This window comes from Scomber japonicus, chromosome 9 (assembly GCF_027409825.1).
Source record: "Scomber japonicus isolate fScoJap1 chromosome 9, fScoJap1.pri, whole genome shotgun sequence".
Taxonomy (NCBI): domain Eukaryota; kingdom Metazoa; phylum Chordata; class Actinopteri; order Scombriformes; family Scombridae; genus Scomber; species Scomber japonicus.
Genome location: NC_070586.1, coordinates 9031140 through 9049889, shown reverse-complemented (window position 1 = coordinate 9049889; position 18750 = coordinate 9031140). Strand labels below are relative to the sequence as shown.

Below are 18750 nucleotides of genomic sequence, written 5' to 3'. Positions count from 1 at the left end.
CACATGTTATTCCAGGGCAGGTTGTCTTCATTATTTTACCCGTGTGTGTGTGTGTGTGTGTGTGTGTGTGTGTGTTTGCTGCTTCTGCCTTTTGTCAAACATGTCCTCTCTCACACACACACACACACACACACACACACACACACACATACACTCTGTACTCTCTCTCTAATGAAAAATAAATGTAGAGGAGGCGAGGTGTCACTTTACCTCTGGCTGTGTTCCGGGGTGTTAGATGGAGGAGAGCAGACCTTATTGTTGTACATTTATCCACTTCACAAACTCTCGACCAACGCTACAACGCTAGAAAAAGAAAACCTTATATGATCTAGGTTTACATGTTATTGTGTTATTGAGGGCTGCAGCTAAAGATTTTCATTATTGAATTAATCAGGTGATTTATTGAGTAGTTGTTGGTCAGAAAATGGTGAAAAAAGTCAGAATCACAGTTTCCTTAACCTTCCTGTCGTCCTCCCGGGTCAAATTGACCCCATCTCTTTTGACTGTTCTTTCCTTCCTTCCTTCTGTCCTTCTTTCCGTCCTTCTTTCCTTCCCTCCTTCCTTCCTTTCCTTCCTTCCTTCCTTCTCTTCCTTCCTTCCTTCTGTCCTTCTTTCCTTCCTTCCTCCCTTCCTTCCCTCCCTCCTATCTTCTTTCCTTCTTTCCTTCCTTCCCTTCTTCCTCCCTCCATCTCTCCTTTCCTTACTTCTTCCTCCCTTCCATCCTTCCTTCCATTTTCCTCCTTCCTTTCCTTCCTTCTTCCTCCCTTCTCCCTCCTCTTCCCTCCTTTCCTTCCTTCCTCTGTCCTTCTTTCTTTCCTTCCTTTCCTCCCTCCCTCCTTCTCTTTCTCCCCCCCCTCCTCCCTTCCTACCCTCCCTTCCTTCCTCCCTCCTATCTTCCTTCCTTCCTTCCACCCTTCCCTCCTTCCTCCCTCCATCTCTCCTTCCCTCCTTCCTCCCTCCATCTCTCCTTCCTTCCTTCTTCCTCTCTCCTTTCCTTCCTTCTTCCTCCCCTCCTTTCCCTCCTTTCCTTCCTTCCTTCTCCCCTCCTTCCTTGACTCGAGGACAACAGGAGGGTTAAAGACCAAAGTGTGACTTCTAATGTCTTAGATATTCAGTTTACTGTCATAGAAACTATGAAATACTCACAAAAACCTTTAAAGCTGACTTAAGAAGCTGAAACTTGAAATTGTTCTTCTTCTTCTTTTTTTTTTAAATGACTCAAAACAATAGTAGTAATGATACACTATATATCTTTATCTGCCTTTTATGGACATATTCTCTATATACATAAGATTATCGGCAGATATATTGATTTTTCAAACTCCCTAATATCAGCATCAGCCCCCAAAAATCCAGAAAGGCAGCTCAGGCCTTAGTTTGAGCATTAGCATCCATCTCAAGCTTCAACCTGCGTAGCACTAATCACACCCAGCCTGTAGCAAGGAGGGCAAAGTTCAGAGCTCCTGCAACTGTTCACGATTATATAACAGAGAAATGTTGTGAAAGAAATAATGAAATGAAAGGAAATCGAGCTAAAGAAGCTTATAAGAGAGTTTTTTTTTCTGTTTTCTGCACCTTGTATTTCCCTTTCCTTTCCTACAGTTTGAAAAGAAGTTCTCATTAGAGCGAAGAGAGAAGAAAAGTTAGTGAGGGGAAATATAAAAATTCAATGTCTCTGTCTGTGTGCCTCCTCAGCTTGAAGAGAGATGAAGGAGGAAGAATTAGAAAGTAAGAGAAAGCAGACAGGGTGACTTTTTTTTTTTTTTTTTAATATATATTTTAAATCTGGTTGAAAATCGACTCCAGTATAGTTTCACTCTTTCTCTCAGCAGCTTGGCACAGACACAGATTTAGGTTTTTTTTTTAAAGCAGCAGTTTTCTGGTCACGCGTTTGGTTTCTCCACCCTTAAGGTGACAGAGCCTCGATCATATCAGTTTGGCACCGAGCTGTGTCCTCTAACAGCGGCCAAATTAGATGTTTGCAGCGGCAGTTCTTTTTCTTTTTTTTTTTTTTTTTATCTCCCCCCCCCCTTGTCTGATTTCACTGCCAGCCAAGTTAACGGCCTTCACTTTATACAGCGGGAGAGGGGAACGACAGCGAATGATCACTGCAGGGTTTTAGAGAAGCTGGTGTGTGTGTGTGTGTGTGTGTGTGTGTGTGTTGTGTGTGTGTGTGTGTGTGTGTGTGTGTGTGTGTGTGTGTGTGTGTGTGTGTGTGTGTGTGTGTGTGTGTGTGTGTGTGGAGGGGGGAGTTTTTTTTTTTTTTTGTGGCCCGAGTGAAGATTTAAGCCGTCAGGTGCCATTTCAACTTTCTTTTCTTCCACTCCGCTGCCCTATTCCTTTCTTCCTCAGCAGTGGGTCGTAACCTTCATTTTATCTCTCTCTCTCTCTCTCTCTCTCTCTCTCTCTCTCTCTCTCTCTCTCTCTCTCTCTCTCTCTCTCTCTCTCTCTCTCTCTCTCTCTCTCTCTCTCTCTCTCTCTCTCTCTCTCCTCTCTCTCTCTCTCTCTGCCCTCCCTCTCTTCCTCTCTTCCTCTCTCTCTCTCCCTCCCCCCTCTCTCTCTCCTTCTTCTCCACAGTCTACTGAACTCCAGAGAAGCCCCTCTGCTCCCTTCAGGCATTTCTTCCTCCTCCTCTTCCTCTTCTACTTCTTCTTCTCCTCCTCCTCCTGTGCTCGTTCCATCCCCCGCTCCCAGGTAACCCGCGGGCCTCGCTCAGCATGCTCGGAGCCTCGAGACAGGACAGAGTGACTCAGACGCTTTTTAACACACCAGCCTATCATTAGGGGCTCTGTAGGAAAAGGTGAGCAGAAGAAAAATGAATGGGTCTGTTTATTCATCCTGACTTTGCATATGGACCTGGGGGGGGGGGTGTTTACTGAAATGAATCGTTTTACTGTGTGTTGGCACAGGGTAAAGAAACATACCAGTGTATCTTATATATGTGGTGCGTGTACATTCATGTTTGTGCCTAGGATGCCAGAAAGTTGGAATTTGATGTCGTTGAAATATTTTCCCGCCCACGTTTGTCAGTTTATGCTTAAAATCAGTTAAAATCTCTCAAACATTATACAATCCCTATTTCACAGTTGGCTACATACTGTTCATATTCAGACTCTTCACAGTTGGTTCTTGAGTACCTCAGTCAAAGAAGAGAATAGTGAGATTAATCCTTAATGAAGCTTTCAGAGAGCTGAGAGAGTTTATTCAGCTTTTACTAGAAAAATGTAAGGAATTCAATAGTATTTTTTTTTTTAATTTGTGAATAAATATGGGTTAAAAACTCTAAAATGAATATGTATCAGCGGCATTCAGATGTTTTAAGATGAAGTCATCACATTTCAGGCTAAAAGTAAAAAGTATTTAAGGTTAAATCAGGTCAAATCTCTCAAACATTATAAAATCTCACAGTTGGCCACATATAGGCAGCACTTTATAATATTTGGTGATATTATATTATAACTCTTACATACTGTTCATATTCAGATTTGTCACAGTATCCCCTCATAATTAGTCTCTACCAAATTTTTGCACTCATGTCGTTCATGAGTACCTCAGTCAAAGATAAATAGTGAGATTAATCCTTAATGAACTTCCAGAGAGCTGAGAGAGTTTATTATTCTGTTTTTACGCTTCTCGTTTATGGAGAACAAACTTGAACTAAATAAAATGTGAAGAATTCAATAATATTTTTTTTTAAATGTTTTAATAAATATGGATTAAAAACTCAAAAAATAATATGTATAAGCTGCACTCAAATGTTTAAAGGAGAAGTCATCAAATTTCAGGCTGAAAGTAAAAAGTATTTAAAATGTTAAAATGGGTCAAATTTGACCTTGAACAGCATGCGTGGGTTAAAAAAACAACCAAAAACACAGAAACACTGATGGTGTGATGAATTAGTGTATGTCTAGTTAGTGTTGAATGGTTTTCCTTGTCTGTTTAAACCTGGTGTCACTGATGGTGTGTGTGTGTATTGTGTGGTGTGTGTGTGTATTGTGTGGTGGATGTGTGTATTGTGTGGTGTGTGTGTGTATTGTGTGGTGGATGTGTGTAATTGTGTGTAATTATCTGTAATTGGTGGCTGTGTTTATCCCTCTGGCTTCCTCCCATCCTGTGTGCATTGTGTCTTGGGGGTGGACTGTTTTGGGGGGGGGGGGGGGGGGGTTTACGCAGCATTTTTTGTAGTGGACTGAAATAACATCAAAAAGAAAGTATTGCAAGTTTATGAAATATAATGTTAGACTTTTTAAAGCTTCAGGGAACTGTCATCGTAATTAACGAGTGTTGCAACTGTTTTAAACTCTCGTCCACTAAATGTATCGGTTAGAAGATGAGATGCACTCAGCTCAGTTACTAAATGATTCATTGATCACATTTGCTTCATAGTGATTAATTAAGACAGATACGTTGCCATGGTAATGACAATATAATGATAATATACAGTGTAGGGAGAGGAAGAAAACCCAAATGGACTAATGTAAAGCTTCCACCTACTGTATTATATTATAGAAGATAAAATGACCACATCACAGTGAGAACAAACCAAATGATTACAAAATATATAATATATAATATATAATATATACCGTAATAACTGGTGTATTAGTCGCAGTCTATGTTGGAGGGTCTCATGCTGTGAAAAACACTTTTCTATTCAAAACTATTATTGAATGCACCAGCAGTTATTCATTTATAAACACAGATGTGTATACTCCAAAAAAAGTTTTCAGTTTACTTTTATTTGAAACGCAATAAAACACACATATGAACACACACACATGAAACAGTCAATCAATGCTAGGCCTGGGCTGGTATGAGATTCTGGTGGTATGATAACCATAAGAAAGAATATCTCGGTTTCATGGTATGGCGGTATTGAGATTACAGCTCTAAAATGTTCCTAAAAGGAAGAAAAATAAAGACAGACATGTTAATTTAACCTGAATCTGTAATGACAGTGTGAGGGGTCGTGATAGTCTACGCTGCAGCTGCACCACCTGAGGGATTTCTGACCAGCACTTCCTGTCTTTGACCAGACTAAAAACAGCTCATACCTCAGGAACGGTGTGACAGAAAATGTGGCGCTTTCGGTTATCGTGACTTTTTCATATCGCGATATACCTTGAACACGGTTATCATCCCATGCCTAATCAACTCACAATCATTTTCCCATGCAACATACAGCGTTAACGGGCCTACGCTCACATCATTATGTTTAAAGTTATAGTTATAGTTATCATTCTTAGTGTGGACGGCCCTTTACATACCTGGCTATAATCATATCCTGATCCAACCTCTCTATACACATGTTTATACGGTAATAACATGAATAACAAACAAATGTAGGGAAATAAGTTGGGTTGTAAAGATTAACCAATGCTTGAGTTTTGGCTTCATCACTACACAACCTCAGAGGCTGATAAACTCGATGCTTTTCCTTTCCTCGTTCACTAACTGTATCGGTAAGAAGATGAGATGCATTCAGCTCAGCAACCAACTGACTGATTAATTGATCACATTTGCTTCATAGTGATTAATTAAGAAAGACATGTTGCAATGTGGAGAAATAAGCTGGTAAATATTAAACCAATGCTGGAGTTGTTTTTGCTGCATCACTACACAATCACACAATCACACAATCACACAATCACACAATCTCACAATCACAGAATCACAGAGGCTGAGAAACTTGATGCTTTTCCTGCAGGAGGATCAAAACCGGCTCACTGGGTAACTTTGGAAAGTATAGAAGAGTGCAGCAAAATTATGCCAATTTGTTTAACCCTCCTGTTGTCCTCAGGTCAAGGAAGGACAGGAGGAAGGGATGAGGAAGGGAGGAAAGAAGGAAGGAAGGAAAGGAGTAAAGTCGGAGGAGGGAAGGAAGGAAAGGAGTAAAGACGGAGGAGGGAAGGAAGGAAAGGAAGGAAAGGAGTAAAGACAGAGGGGGGAAGGAAGGAAGGAAGGAAGGAAGGAAAGGAGTAAAGACAGAGGAGGGAAGGAAGGAAGGAAGGAAAGGAGTAAGGAGGGAGGAAAAGAGGAAGGAAGTAAGGAGAGAAGGAAGGGAAGGAAAGGAGTAAGGAGGGAGGGAGGAAAAGAGGAAGGAAGTAAGGAGAGAAGGAAGGAAGGAAGGAAATGAGTAAAGACGGAGGAGGGAAGGAAGGAATGAAGGAAAGGAGTAATGAGGAAGGGAGGGAGGAAACGAGTAAGGAAGAGTAAAGAGAGAAGGAAGGAAGGAAGTGAGGAAAGAAGTGTGGAATGAGGAGGGAGCAAAGAAAGAGATTCAGATTTTGAAGGATGAATTTTTATCAGTGTCTCTAAACCAGGGTTCATTCTCCAAACTGACGACCCTGGCTGCCAGAAGTCTGTTCATGTTTGTGACGACTTATCTTTGTGAATATAAGCATCAACAAAACAAAACTGGGTTCCAGACTTACAGACGGAGGCTTTTTTTCTTAACCCTTACAAACTGTTCAGGGTCAGATTTGAGCCAAGCTGTAAAAACACTGTTAAACATTTCCTTTTTTAACCAGATGTGACCCTCAGTTTACAAAAATGGAAATAAACTGCATCATTATTTGTATTATTGTGCAGCTGATACACATTTTTATATGCAAATGTTCAAATTTGACCTGTTTTTATTCCACAAAGGCAAAAATCAGCATTAAAACATGTTCATCATATTCTACAAAATCTTCTTCTGGGTCATAAAATAGTGTGAATGTCTAATCAAACATTTATTAGTGACTGATTTATGAATTTATGAATGTGAATGAGTGCGGAGACTAGTTATGAACAAACAGTATGTGAGAGTTAAGACATCTCCGGCTGTTCATCTGTTTTAGGAATAGATGGTTTATTATGGTAATATTAGTTATAATATATATTATTTAAAGGTTATTACGCAATGGTTTTACTGGTATCTATGTGTTCTTGAACTAAAATGAGTTTCCTCCTAATTTACTGACTTGACGAGACAGTTGAAGTTTAAAAACACTCAACATGATAATTCAAGATAAATCTATAAAACATATACTTCTCTAGAAATAAAAAGAGAGTGCATAAAACCCTTATATTAAGGGAAAGTGAGAGTGTTGTAAATTGCACAAAACCCTATATAGAAGTGTAGATTGCATTTTAAATTGCAATAGTATAAACCCTCCCCTGCTGCTGTAGAGGTATAAATACATTCAGCACACACTACTACTACTACAATCTACAGTTAGTCAGTTAGCTAAGTTAGCAGCCAAGCTAGCAGTCGAGTTAGCCGCCGAGTTAGCAGCTGAGTTAGCCGCCGAGCTAGCCGTCGTGTTAGCCAACGGGGCAGAGTTAGCCGCCGAGTTAGCAGCAGAGTTAGCCGCCGTGTTAGCAGCAGAGTTAGCAGCAGAAAGCTCTCAGATGTAGTGTCCATGTTTCGGGTAGAGGTGGTGACTTTGATTGACTGGTGACACTTGGTAAGGGGGCAGGGCTTCAGCGGACTCAACGGGCACTCCCACAGCGTTTGGGAGCAGAGAAAGAGGCTGATTTTTACACAACTTTGAAGACTAATTTCATATATTTGGCGATTTTTTTTTAATCATTCAAATTTGGCAGGGTGGTTAACAACACACTTTTCTGTGGTATGTCAAACTCAGAACACATATTTATTCTTACTTTACACGGACTTTAAGGGTTTGTTTGTCTCCCCCTTCCTACAGATCAAGGCCCTCCAGCCAGTGAAGAAGCCATGCTTATCAGGTCTCATCATGGCCGCACCACCTCCACTATCACCCTCCTCCAACCTCAGCTAATGCTCGTCCTCGCCTTGGCCGTGCTGATCTGCCCTCCTTGGGGCCACGTGACGAGTCAGGGTGAAAATCAAACCCAGTCCCCCGCTCAGGTGCTCCAGGACCTGCTGTCTCGCTATGGGGACAACACCACCATCACGGTGCCCCAACTGCGCTATCTGCTTTCCCTCCTGAGCCAGGGCCAGCCTGAAGGTGAAGGCGACAGCAGCAGCAGCAGCAGCAGTGTGGCTGAAACAACGACAACAACCACACCTCCGAAATCCAATCGCTCCAAGGTGAGGACAAAAACATTCACTTATCTTGTGTTAACACCTTGAGTAATCTGGTGGAGACGTCGGTACTGAAGGTGTTTGATTAAAGAACATTTTTTTAGATTTACTGTTTTTAAGATAGCTTTGAATGAAACTGCTCACAAGTGTCAAATAGGAGCTAAAAATAAATAGAAAATGAATAATAATGAAATGACTTATATAAGACCGACCTTGCATTAATGGACCACCACTGCTTTTTGGCATCTGTTTAAAAATGTAAATATTTGGTGTCATTTGAAAGGCGAATGTAAAGAAAGCTGATAGTTTAAGAAGGCTTGTACTCGGTATACTAAGGCAAAGGTTTCACATCCTGATATAGGTAATAATTACACATACTGATAACGATTCCTATCTCGATTTAGCACTTTTTAATGCATTAGATAAATAGTTGGTCCTTTGTTATATGTCTATACCTTTTATACAGAACAGCGAGGCCGAGTAAAGACGCAGCATTCCCACCTAGAGCAGCGTGACCATAAATTACAGGCAAAGAAAGTGCACATAAATTTGATAAATAACATAAATTAAATACAATCTCGGTTGTTTTGCTGTCGTTTATAGCTGCTGTCTCGCTGCTGCTGCTTCTCTCGTCTTCTTCACTCATTTCTCAGCCGGGGCGAGGCTGAGAGAGAGAGACAGACAGTATCAACTAAACTGATTGTGAAGAAGACTAATTTTAACAGTGTAATCACACAAAAGATGGACAGACTAAATGACGACAGCAGCACCAATCCAAGCACCCTTAAAGTGATACAGACACCAACTGAGTACTTCATTAGATACCCATCAACACATTTAGGTCTCTGTCTTTTATCCGGTGTAACAGTCGTGTAGTGTAGACACACTTTAGAGCGTTTAGCATCTCAGCTGCTGAACCGCTAAGCACGCTAACTCAAATTCACCACGACTTCACCACCACAGACGGGTCGTAGCTGCTGTGGCAGTGGGCCAATCACATGTTGCATTAAATCGAAGACCGCTTGTGTTTGGTTGGCTGCGAGCAAGTCCGTACAGATAGTCATATGTTCTAGCTCTGGGTGTAAAACAGGATCAATTGACGGGAGAAGTTTCAATACTACTTGGTATCAATTTTATTTCATTTCATACTTTTAAAGGCACTGAGTACTGATACCCAGCCCTACTCATAACAATATAAATAATAGACATTTTTCTCTTGATATATATCGTCATATCACACAGAGTCCTACAGTATAATCATATAATAATAATATAATAATATAATAATTATTATTATTCTTATGTACCAACTACTGAATGCAAAGTTAAGAATACACTGAAACAGTAATTATATGTTTAATATGTTTATAAGTTATTTATTTGGCCTTATTGCTCCTGCACTGACTTTGAGCAGTTACTCTGTTGTTTGTGAATCTTGAGGATACAAGTGCGTGCTAATGGTTGCATGACAGTGTGAAGTGAAAGTGGTACAGTGGTAGAAGTGACTCGTGTTCTCGGTGTTTAACCACAGCTGCATGTTAATTGCTGCTGGATCTAACCTGCCAGTGTTTATGGTCTCTTTCTATTTGGGTTAGTTTGAGTCATCTTTATCAGGGTCAACAGTCCCTGGCTCACTTTGTTACCAGAGGTACTTTTCCATTTGTCCATTTCAGATCTGGTCTAAAAACCTTTAGTGTTCTTTGTTGAGGTGTTTTGAGGTTGAAGTGTTTCAATCAATCAATCAGTCAGACTTTTATTTGTATAGCTTTTCATACATAGTAATATAACTCAACGTGCTTTACATTGTAAAAAATACTACAAAACAAGACATAATGACTCAGTGAAAACAGGAACTGAGGAAACGCTGACATAACTCTCACGAAAGAGCAATGAGGAAACACCAGAGGAAGGTTAAAAAATGTTCAGAACACCGACAAATAAGATAAAAGATAATAAAAGATACATGATAAAATATAATAACATAAAGTCACTATAAATTAGAATATAATAAGTAAATAAATAAATAGAATAAATTAACTATAAAATAAATTCACTATGAAATAAAATGTAATAAAATAAATAATTAATAAAAATCCCTATAAAATGAAATAAATAATTAAAAATAAATGGAATATATGGTTAGATAAATATAATAAGATATAAATAATATACATTCACTATAGAATATAATAAAAGATTGATAAAATATTATAAATAAATAATAAAATAAAGTCACTATAAAATAAAATATAATACAAGAAATACTAAAAAGTAAATGGAATATAATAAATGAATATTAAAATAAAGACACTATAAAATAAAAGATAATAAAAGATGAATAAAAATAAATTGAATATTAAATGAATAATACAATAAATTCATTGTAAAATAATAAAAGAAATGATACAAAAATAAATGGAATATAATAAATGAATAATAAAATAAAGTCACTATAAAATAAAAGTGGGTAAAACCAGAAATGTGAGGTGGGCTATTAAAAAAAAACAAAGTAATGATTTACGTTTATTCCACTGTAAATGTGTTATTGAATAACTCAAATAAAGCAAACATTGGTTGTGTCATCATGTAGCTGCTATTAAGTGACAGATTAACCAAGAAACACTCTAACCAAAGAAAACATGCGACCATGAGCGTCCACTTCATGACTAAATATCCTGCTGACGTCGAGAAGATGACTGACTGTTATTCATTTCTACTTTTTACTGGAATCATGTCGGAGAAAACACGACCAGCTCAGAGTTGACCAGCCACATACAGTAAACTGTACTGTATGTGTGTGTGTGTGTGTGTGTGTGTGTGTGGTCTCCGTGTGGTTTCTCTTCTCACTCCTGACGTGTATTAACTTTTTTTTTTTTTTTTTTTTTTCTGGAGCTGCGGCGGTGAACTCTGGCGGCAGAAGTGTAAATCCAGCTTTAGTCCTGTCTGGAAGAAGCAGGAGCAGGAGCCACCGGTGCCAGATAGCTCAAATTTTTAACATATTTCCCATACTTAGAGTCGTGGACGATTGACTCGCTCGCTCTCTGATCTGCTTTGAATAGATTTACTCCGAATAATGCTGCCACGACAAATTAAGTTAAATAAAGCAAGCCGTTAAAGTCACGTAAGTCAGATGTTTAGGTTAGAAAACTGGAAGGAAGGGAGGAAGGAAGGGAGGGAGGGAAGGAGGGAGGGAGGGAGGGAATGAGGAAGGAAGGATGGTAGGGAGGGAGGGAGGGAGGAAGTAGGAAGGAAGGAAGGAAGTTTTAGTTCGGTTTTATTTTGAAGGAATTGACTAGTTGTAGTAGTAGGAAGGAAGGAAGGACAGAAGGAAGGGAGGGAGGAAGGAAGGAAGGAGGGACTGAAGGATAGAAGGGAGGAAGGAAAGATGGAAGGAAGGACAGAAGGAAGGAAGGATAGAAGGAAGGAAGGAAGGAGGGAAAGACGGAAGGAAGGGAGGATGGAAGGAATGAAGGATAGATGAAAATTAAAAAAAAATAAACTTCCCAACACTGCTCACATCATTAAATATGATTTCTTCTCTTTTCCTTCATATTTAAACACTGAAAAAAGAGAAAAGGCGTCGCTCTCCCTACCTGTATTTAAATGTGATTAAATGTGACCATAATAATAATATAGAGTAGAGTCGGGTTAGTGTGAGTGTTTGTTGAGGTGTGACTCACAGAAAGAGAAGAGACACCGCAACCTTTGACCAACCACTGTCACACCTTTCCTTTCCCTCTTTTTACTGAAGCACACACCTGCTGATCATCCACCTCTTTGTTGTTGAACACGTTTCGCAGACTTTCACTGTGACTCACGTGTTTTTGTTACAGGAGAGTGAGTGGTGACATGTAGTGATGTAATAATGTGAAGTTAAAGTAGAGATACTTATGAAAACGTTGATGATTATAATAAAGGAGGAGGTTACATCTGAAGTCAGACCTTTAAGATTTTTTTCAGGAGGGAGGGAGGGAAGAAGGAAGGGAGGAAGGAAGGAAGGAATGACAAGGAAGGAAGGCAGGAAGAAAGGGAAGAAAGGGACGAAGGAAAGAAGGACAGAAGGAAGGAAGGAACGAAGGATAGAAGGAAGGAAAGGAAGGAAGTGATGAAGGAAGGAAGGAAGGAAGGAAGGAATGGCAGAAGGAAGGAAGGGACGAAGGAAGGAAGGGAGGGAGGAAGGATAGAAGGAATGGAGGGAGGGAGGGAGGAAGGAAGGAAGGAAGGAAGGAAGGATAGAAGGAAGGAAGTGATGAAGGAAGGAAGGAAGGAATGGCAGAAGGAAGGAAGGGACAGAAGGAAGGAAGGACGGGAGGAAGGAAGGAAGGAAGGAAGGAACGAAGGATAGAAGGAAGGAAGGAAGGAAGGGAAGGAAGTGATGAAGGAAGGAAGGAAGGAAGGAGGGCAAGATAGAAGGAAGGACAGAAGGAAGGAAGGACAGATGGAAGGAAGGACAGAAGGAAGGAAGGAAGGAAGGACAGCAAGATAGAAGGAAGGACAGAAGGAAGGAAGGACAGATGGAAGGAAGGACAGAAGGAAGGAAGGAAGGAAGGAAGGAAAGATGGAAGGAAGGAAGGAGGGAGGAAGGACAGAAGGAAGGAAGGAAGGAAAGAAGAACAGAAGGAAGGAAGGACGGACAGATGGAGGGAACATTTACCCTAACAGCTGTTTGCAGTGTAGATTGACTCTACTTTTTTTAAATGATGCATCGAGTCGCTATCAAAACAAAAGCCTCACTTGTGTCTGAGTCAGCGTTTTGTCCTCGGGACATGAAATGCTAACCGGCCTCTGTGTGTCCAATTATAGGAATAGTCACCATGGATACGGTTTCCTTTTGACTTTGTCTCAATGTGACCTTTTTGAGGTTTGATTCCTTAGATAGGATTTCAGGAGTTCATATTAATATATATTTAATATCCACGTCTAAATGACGGACGAGGCACTTTCCAAATGCTGCATAAAGTTTGTTAGTAGCTTCACTCAGACATTTATTGAGTAATAAAAGTTGAACATTCACTCTGCATTTGGCCGATGGACAAAAAAAGTTAATTTTGCACCAGGGATATTATAGTTTTGAAATTTTCATTAGTTTTTATTTCTATTTAGTTTTTCAGTTTGCTTTTTTGTTTCAGTTTAGTTTAACAAGTGATGAAGTAGTTTTAGTTTGGTTTTTATTTTGAAGGAATTTACTAGTTTTAGTTCGGTTTTATTTTGAAGGAATTTACTAGTTTTAGTTCGGTTTTATTTTGAAGGAATTTACTAGTTTTAGTTCGGTTTTATTTTGAAGGAATTGACCAGTTTTAGTTTGGTTTTATTTTGAAGGAAATGACTAGTTTTAGTTCGGTTTTATTTTGAAGGAATTGACTAGTTTTAGTTTAGTTTTTATTTTGAAGGAATTGACTAGTTTAAATTTAGTTTTAGTCTTAGTTTTTAGTGTTTTTTGTATTTTTGCACCTGAAGCAGACAACACATTATGTATATTTGTGCTATATTTTGTCTTTTTCTTCATTGAACTCCTTTAAGCTCTATTTAAATGTGTCTTTTTATGTCTTGGGTTTCTATTACATCCCTTCATCTGTTTTTCTTAGTTTTATGTGAAGAACTTTGCCCGTTGAACGACTCTATAAAAAATAAACTTGCCTCGGTTAAAGTTGGTTTACAGCTACCGTTTCCTTTTTATTACTGTTATGATCTGGACGTTGTATTTTTTAACTGGTGAATCATTTGGTTTACTGAACGTTAGAAAATGTTCCAAACGCCCATCGTGGTTTCATAAAGCCGAAGTTGAAATGTTTAATGTTTGCTTTTGTCCGAAAACAGTCCAAAAATATCCAAAGATTGTTGATTTACAACGACTAAGGCAGGAAGTCCTCACATTGATTATGTGAATAGTTGCAGATTTCCTTTTAATTCAATAATCGTCTCATCAAGTAATAGTTTCAGTTGTAAGTTGGTAAAGTTTTGTACATGCATGCATTCAATCTTGCTTAAATTGAAAAGGCTGCAATAAAATTAGTAGTTTTGGAATAAATGGGCATTCCTTAAATGCTGTTTCACTGATATTATCCATAGACTGTATAAAAGAAATGGACGTAACATCCGTGACGTCACCCATTGGTTTGTGGACTGCTGCTCGGGAGCCAATAGTTTCGAATCTAGGCAGCGCCATCTTGAAAATTTCAGGTGCATGCTGGGAAAAATAAAAACATGGATTGTACTTATATGGGCATGAGGCGGTGCCATGGGCGGAGCGGGGAGGTTGCTATGGTTGCGAGGGCTAGATCTTGAAGACATTGGTCAATCAACCTGTCAATCAGGACGTAGCCACGCTCTAATGCATACCCTGCTTTATCGTCACATATAAAATCAAGGAGGCCAAAATGTCCCAAATGAACATCATACTGCATTGAAGAAGGCTTTAAACTAGCGATTGAGACCATAAACACATTTTGAAAACGTTTACTGAGGTTAGAAATCAAATGAGAAGTTGGTGAATTCTCTATTGACTTGTATAGAGACGGTCGCCCCCTGGTGGCCTTTTGATAGAATGCAGTTCTAAGTTACTTCCGCGTTGGCCTCATTTCAGAGGACCAGAACTCCCCGCCTGATATTGACTGACTTTTCTCACAAATAACAAGCTTTAGGTGTAATGTCTGCATCTCTTTGCTGATATATGTATTAAATATGCTCACAATCTGTTCCTAACCACCTGTGTCTCTGCTTTAAAATGAATATCAATCAGGTTCCTCTCTGTGAATCCTGCCTTTATTTGACTATTCAAATCATAACCTCAACATCTGACGGTTACGTTCTCTGTTGGCAGTGCTTACCTGCAGACACGCTGGCCATTTACAGCATCAGCGAGCAGTCACGCCTGGATGGGAAAGACTTTAAGGAGCTGTGCCCCACCATGCTGCATCAGCTGGATACGGGCAGCTGTAAGGGGCAGAAAGAGGAAGAGCCGAGCGCTGAGGTCTCCCCGAGACCCACAGACGCTGAAGGTAACAAACTTCACTGCTTGATGTTTCTCTTCTTATCTTGTTAACACTGGATGTAAGTTTGAATTTGAGGTTTTATTTTTACTGGTTATTTATATCAGGAGGTCAAACTCATGTTAGTTCATATACAGTCCAATTAGATCTCATGTGGGCTGCATCATTAAAAAGATGGAAGGAAGGAGGGATGAGAAGAAGGAAAGATGGAAGAAAGGGAGGAAGGACAGATGGAAGGAAGAAAGGAAAATAGACAGAAAGAAAGAAAAATGATGGAAGGAAAAGAAGATGGGAAGGAAAGATGGAAGGAAGGGAAGAAGGATAAAAGAAAGAAAGAAAGAGGAAGGTGGGAAGAAAAGATGAAAGGAAGGAAGGAAGGAAAGAAAGATAGGAAGTACAAATGGAAATAAGATGGAAGGAAAAGAAAGGACAGAAGGATGGAAGGAAGGTGGGAAGAAAAGATGGAAGGAAGGAAAGAAAGGAAGGACAGAAGGAAGGAAAGAGAAGAAAGGGAGGAAGGACAGATGGAAGAAAGAAAGGAAGGAAGGACAGATGGAAGAAAGGAAAGACAGATGGAAGAAAGATAGAAGGAAGGAAAGAGGGAAGAAAAGATGGAAGGAAGGAAGGAAGGAAGGAAGGAAGGAAGGAGTGTGACCCCCCCTTACACTTTAACAATAGCAGGAAACTGGCTCTCTTAAACCTTAATTAATAATAATATATAATAATTAATGTTACAGTTTGTCTATTTCCTGTATTTCCTGTTTGTATGATGGAGGCACAGTACTGTATATTGTATGTTAGATAATTGGTGTTTATTTTGAATATACTGAACTTTATAAAGACATTTATGTGTTATGTTTGCTGTTGTCAGCTTGTTTTATGAGCAGATTGAATATTTGTGGTACTTTTTTATTTTGGCGTTTCTGTTCATGACTAATCTTTATATTTTACAGCCCTCTTCTCACTTAAAGTACAACAAATTAAAACTCAAGGCAATAAAAAACTTATAAAACACATTTCTTCATCAGATCTGAAGCTCCAAATGTCTTCATCTTGTTGCTTAGAAACGGTGATGTAATGTCCCAAAAGGAGATGAAAGCACAAAATAAACCTTCACTAGTTTGCCGAGGATTAGATTAGATTTCTCAGTTTGGCTTCAAAAATCAACTCTAGAGCAGAGAGATGGTCCAACATGAGGGCCACGGGCCAGAACCGGGCCCGCCAAGGGGTCAATCTGGCCCACCGAGGGGTCCAATCTGGGCCCTTCCTGTTTCTTTTCCATCCTGTCTTCCTTCCAGCTTCTTCCTGTTTTCTTTTTTCTTCCTTCCTTCCTTCTTTCCTTCCTTCCTTCCTTCCATCCTGTCTTCTTTTTTCTTCCTTCCGTCTTTCTTTCTTTCTTCTATCTTTTCTTCCTTTTTTCCTCCATCTTTTTTCTGTCCTTCCTTCCTTCTTTCCTTCCACCTTCCTTCCTGTTTCCTTCCTTCCTTCCTTCCTTCCTCCCTCCCTTCCTTCTTATTCTTTCTTTCTTCTTCCCTCCTTCCTTCCATATTTCCTTCCTTCCTTCCTTCCTTCCTTCATCCATCTTTTCTTCCCTCCTTCCTTCTCCTTTCCTTCCTTCCTTCTTATTTTCCCTTTCTTTTCCTTTCTTTCTTCAATCTCTTCTTCCCACCTTCCCAAGAAAGGAATTTCTTCTTCTTTCTTTCTTTCTCTCTTTCTTTCTTTCTTTCTTTCTTTCTTTCGGAGAGATCTCGTCCAGGTAAAGACAGGACAGACATCTCGAGCTCTTCTTCTCTCTCTGTCTGTCTGCTGACTCGCTGTAACTGCATCCAGACTGCTGACCCTCTCTCTCCCTCTCTCTCTCCCTCTCTCTCTCTCTCTCTCTCTCTCTCTCTCTCTCTCTCCTCCCTCCCTCTCTCTCTCTCTCTCTCTCTCTCTCTCTCTCTCTCTCTCTCTCTCTCTCTCTCTCTCTCTCTCTCCTCTCTCTTTCTCTCTCTCTCTCTCTCTCTCTCTCTCTCTCTCTCTCTCTCTCTCGTCAGACGTCCTTCAGAATCCTGGAAACTATTTTGGCATCTGCATCCAATCTGTAAAGGAGCTCTGAAATGTGTAGTCTAGATGTTTTAGCGAGCGTTTTTGAGTTGTTGGTGAGCGGCTGCCAGATTTGGTCCGGCAGTATGCGCCTGTTTATAAAAAGCCGGCTAATAACAGAGTAGGAGATTTTTTGTCGTCTCGTGTGAAGTCGTGCCTCCAGGCCGCAGCGGCAGAGCTCGTGTCCCAAAAGCAGCTTCAGGAATGTTCACAGTCCTTCATTAGTTCATCAGCGTTATGTTTGAGACTCGACTCGACTGTGAGCTTAATATTCATCCTCGATTTAAACTGAAGGTGGAAGTGAAGCTTTAGACCAGGGAGGTCAAACATGAGGCCTGTGGGCCAGAACCGGCCCCAGCCGAGGGGTCTGAGCCGGCCCTCTTCCTTCCTGTCTTCTTTTTTCTTCCCTCCTTCCTTCTATCCTTCCTTCCTTCCTTCCTTTCTTCCTTCCTTCTTTTCTTCACTACTTCCTTCCATCCTCCTTATCTTCCCTCCTTCCTTCCTTCGTTTCTTTCTTTTCTTTCTTTCTTTCTTTCTTTCTTTCTTTTTCATCTGTCCTCCTCTCTTTTCTTCTCTGTCCTCCTCCCTTGTCTGTCTGTCCTTCCTTCCTTCCTTCCTTCCCTTTTTTCTTCATTACTTCCTTCCCTTTTTCTTCATTACTTCCTTCCTTCTTTTCTTCATTACTTCCTTCCTTCTTTTCTTCATTCCTTCCTTCCTTTCGTCTTTCTTTCTTTCTTTCTTTCTTTCTTTCTTTCTTTCTTTCTTTCTTTCTTTCTTTCTTCTTTCTTTCTTCTTTCTCTTTCTTTCTTTCTTTATTTATTTCTTTCCTTCCTTCCATCCTTTCTTTCTTTCATCCTTCCTTCCTTCCATCTTTTACTGGTCTGGTCTCCATGAGATCAAATTTCTTGAAGGAAACTGAATTTGACACACCTCCCATTTTATACTTACATTAATAAGTCAGACACAAATAAATGACATTTAAGCTTCTGCAAAGCGAATCTTTCCGCAGCCTTTACCTTTAACCCAATTCATCCCATCCCATCCCTCTCTCTCTCTCGCAGGTAGAGGAGAAATTGTTTAACGGCCCACAGCTCTGGCTCTATCTCTCCCCGCTGACAGTTTTGTTTTCCCTCCACGTCCTCTCCTGTGGCCTCAGCTCACCCCACACTTGCCCCCCGTAGGTAGCTTGTTTTGGCTTGGGTGCTGTTTTCCTTTGCAGAAGCTGTAGAAGAGCTCCTATAGATCTGTCACTAAAATAATATAGAAATATAATAAGATAATGACCCTAACCCTAACTAACATTAGATCAGATACACTTTAAAAACACATTGTTGGTAAGATAAGATAAGATGTTACTTTATTAGTCCCACAATCGGAAAGTGGAGAATAGAAGAGCAGCAATAAGAAAAAGAATAAAGAATAATAAATAATAGAGCAATAGTAAGAGAGCAATAATAGTAAAAGATATGTAATAAAATAACTCATTTTCATTCAAGGGCCACATACTATATAGACCAATTTGATCTCATTTGGGGCCAGATCATTAAAAAGAAGGAAGGAAGGAAACACAGGCAAAAGGAAGTAGGGAAGAAAGGTAGGAAAGAGAGATAGTGAAGGACAGAC

General features: G+C 39.8%; 1 protein-coding gene across 1 annotated transcript in view; it reads left to right on the top strand.

The window, feature by feature from the left end:
* Positions 1-18750, top strand: part of slc39a14 (solute carrier family 39 member 14) — a 52428-nt gene that overhangs the window by 16978 nt on the left and 16700 nt on the right. Inside the window, exons 2-3 of the mRNA XM_053324947.1 lie at positions 7695-8059; positions 14874-15051. Coding sequence (XP_053180922.1) covers positions 7724-8059; positions 14874-15051 — 514 coding nt within the window. The 5' untranslated portion in view covers positions 7695-7723. The remainder of the gene's footprint in view (positions 1-7694; positions 8060-14873; positions 15052-18750) is intronic.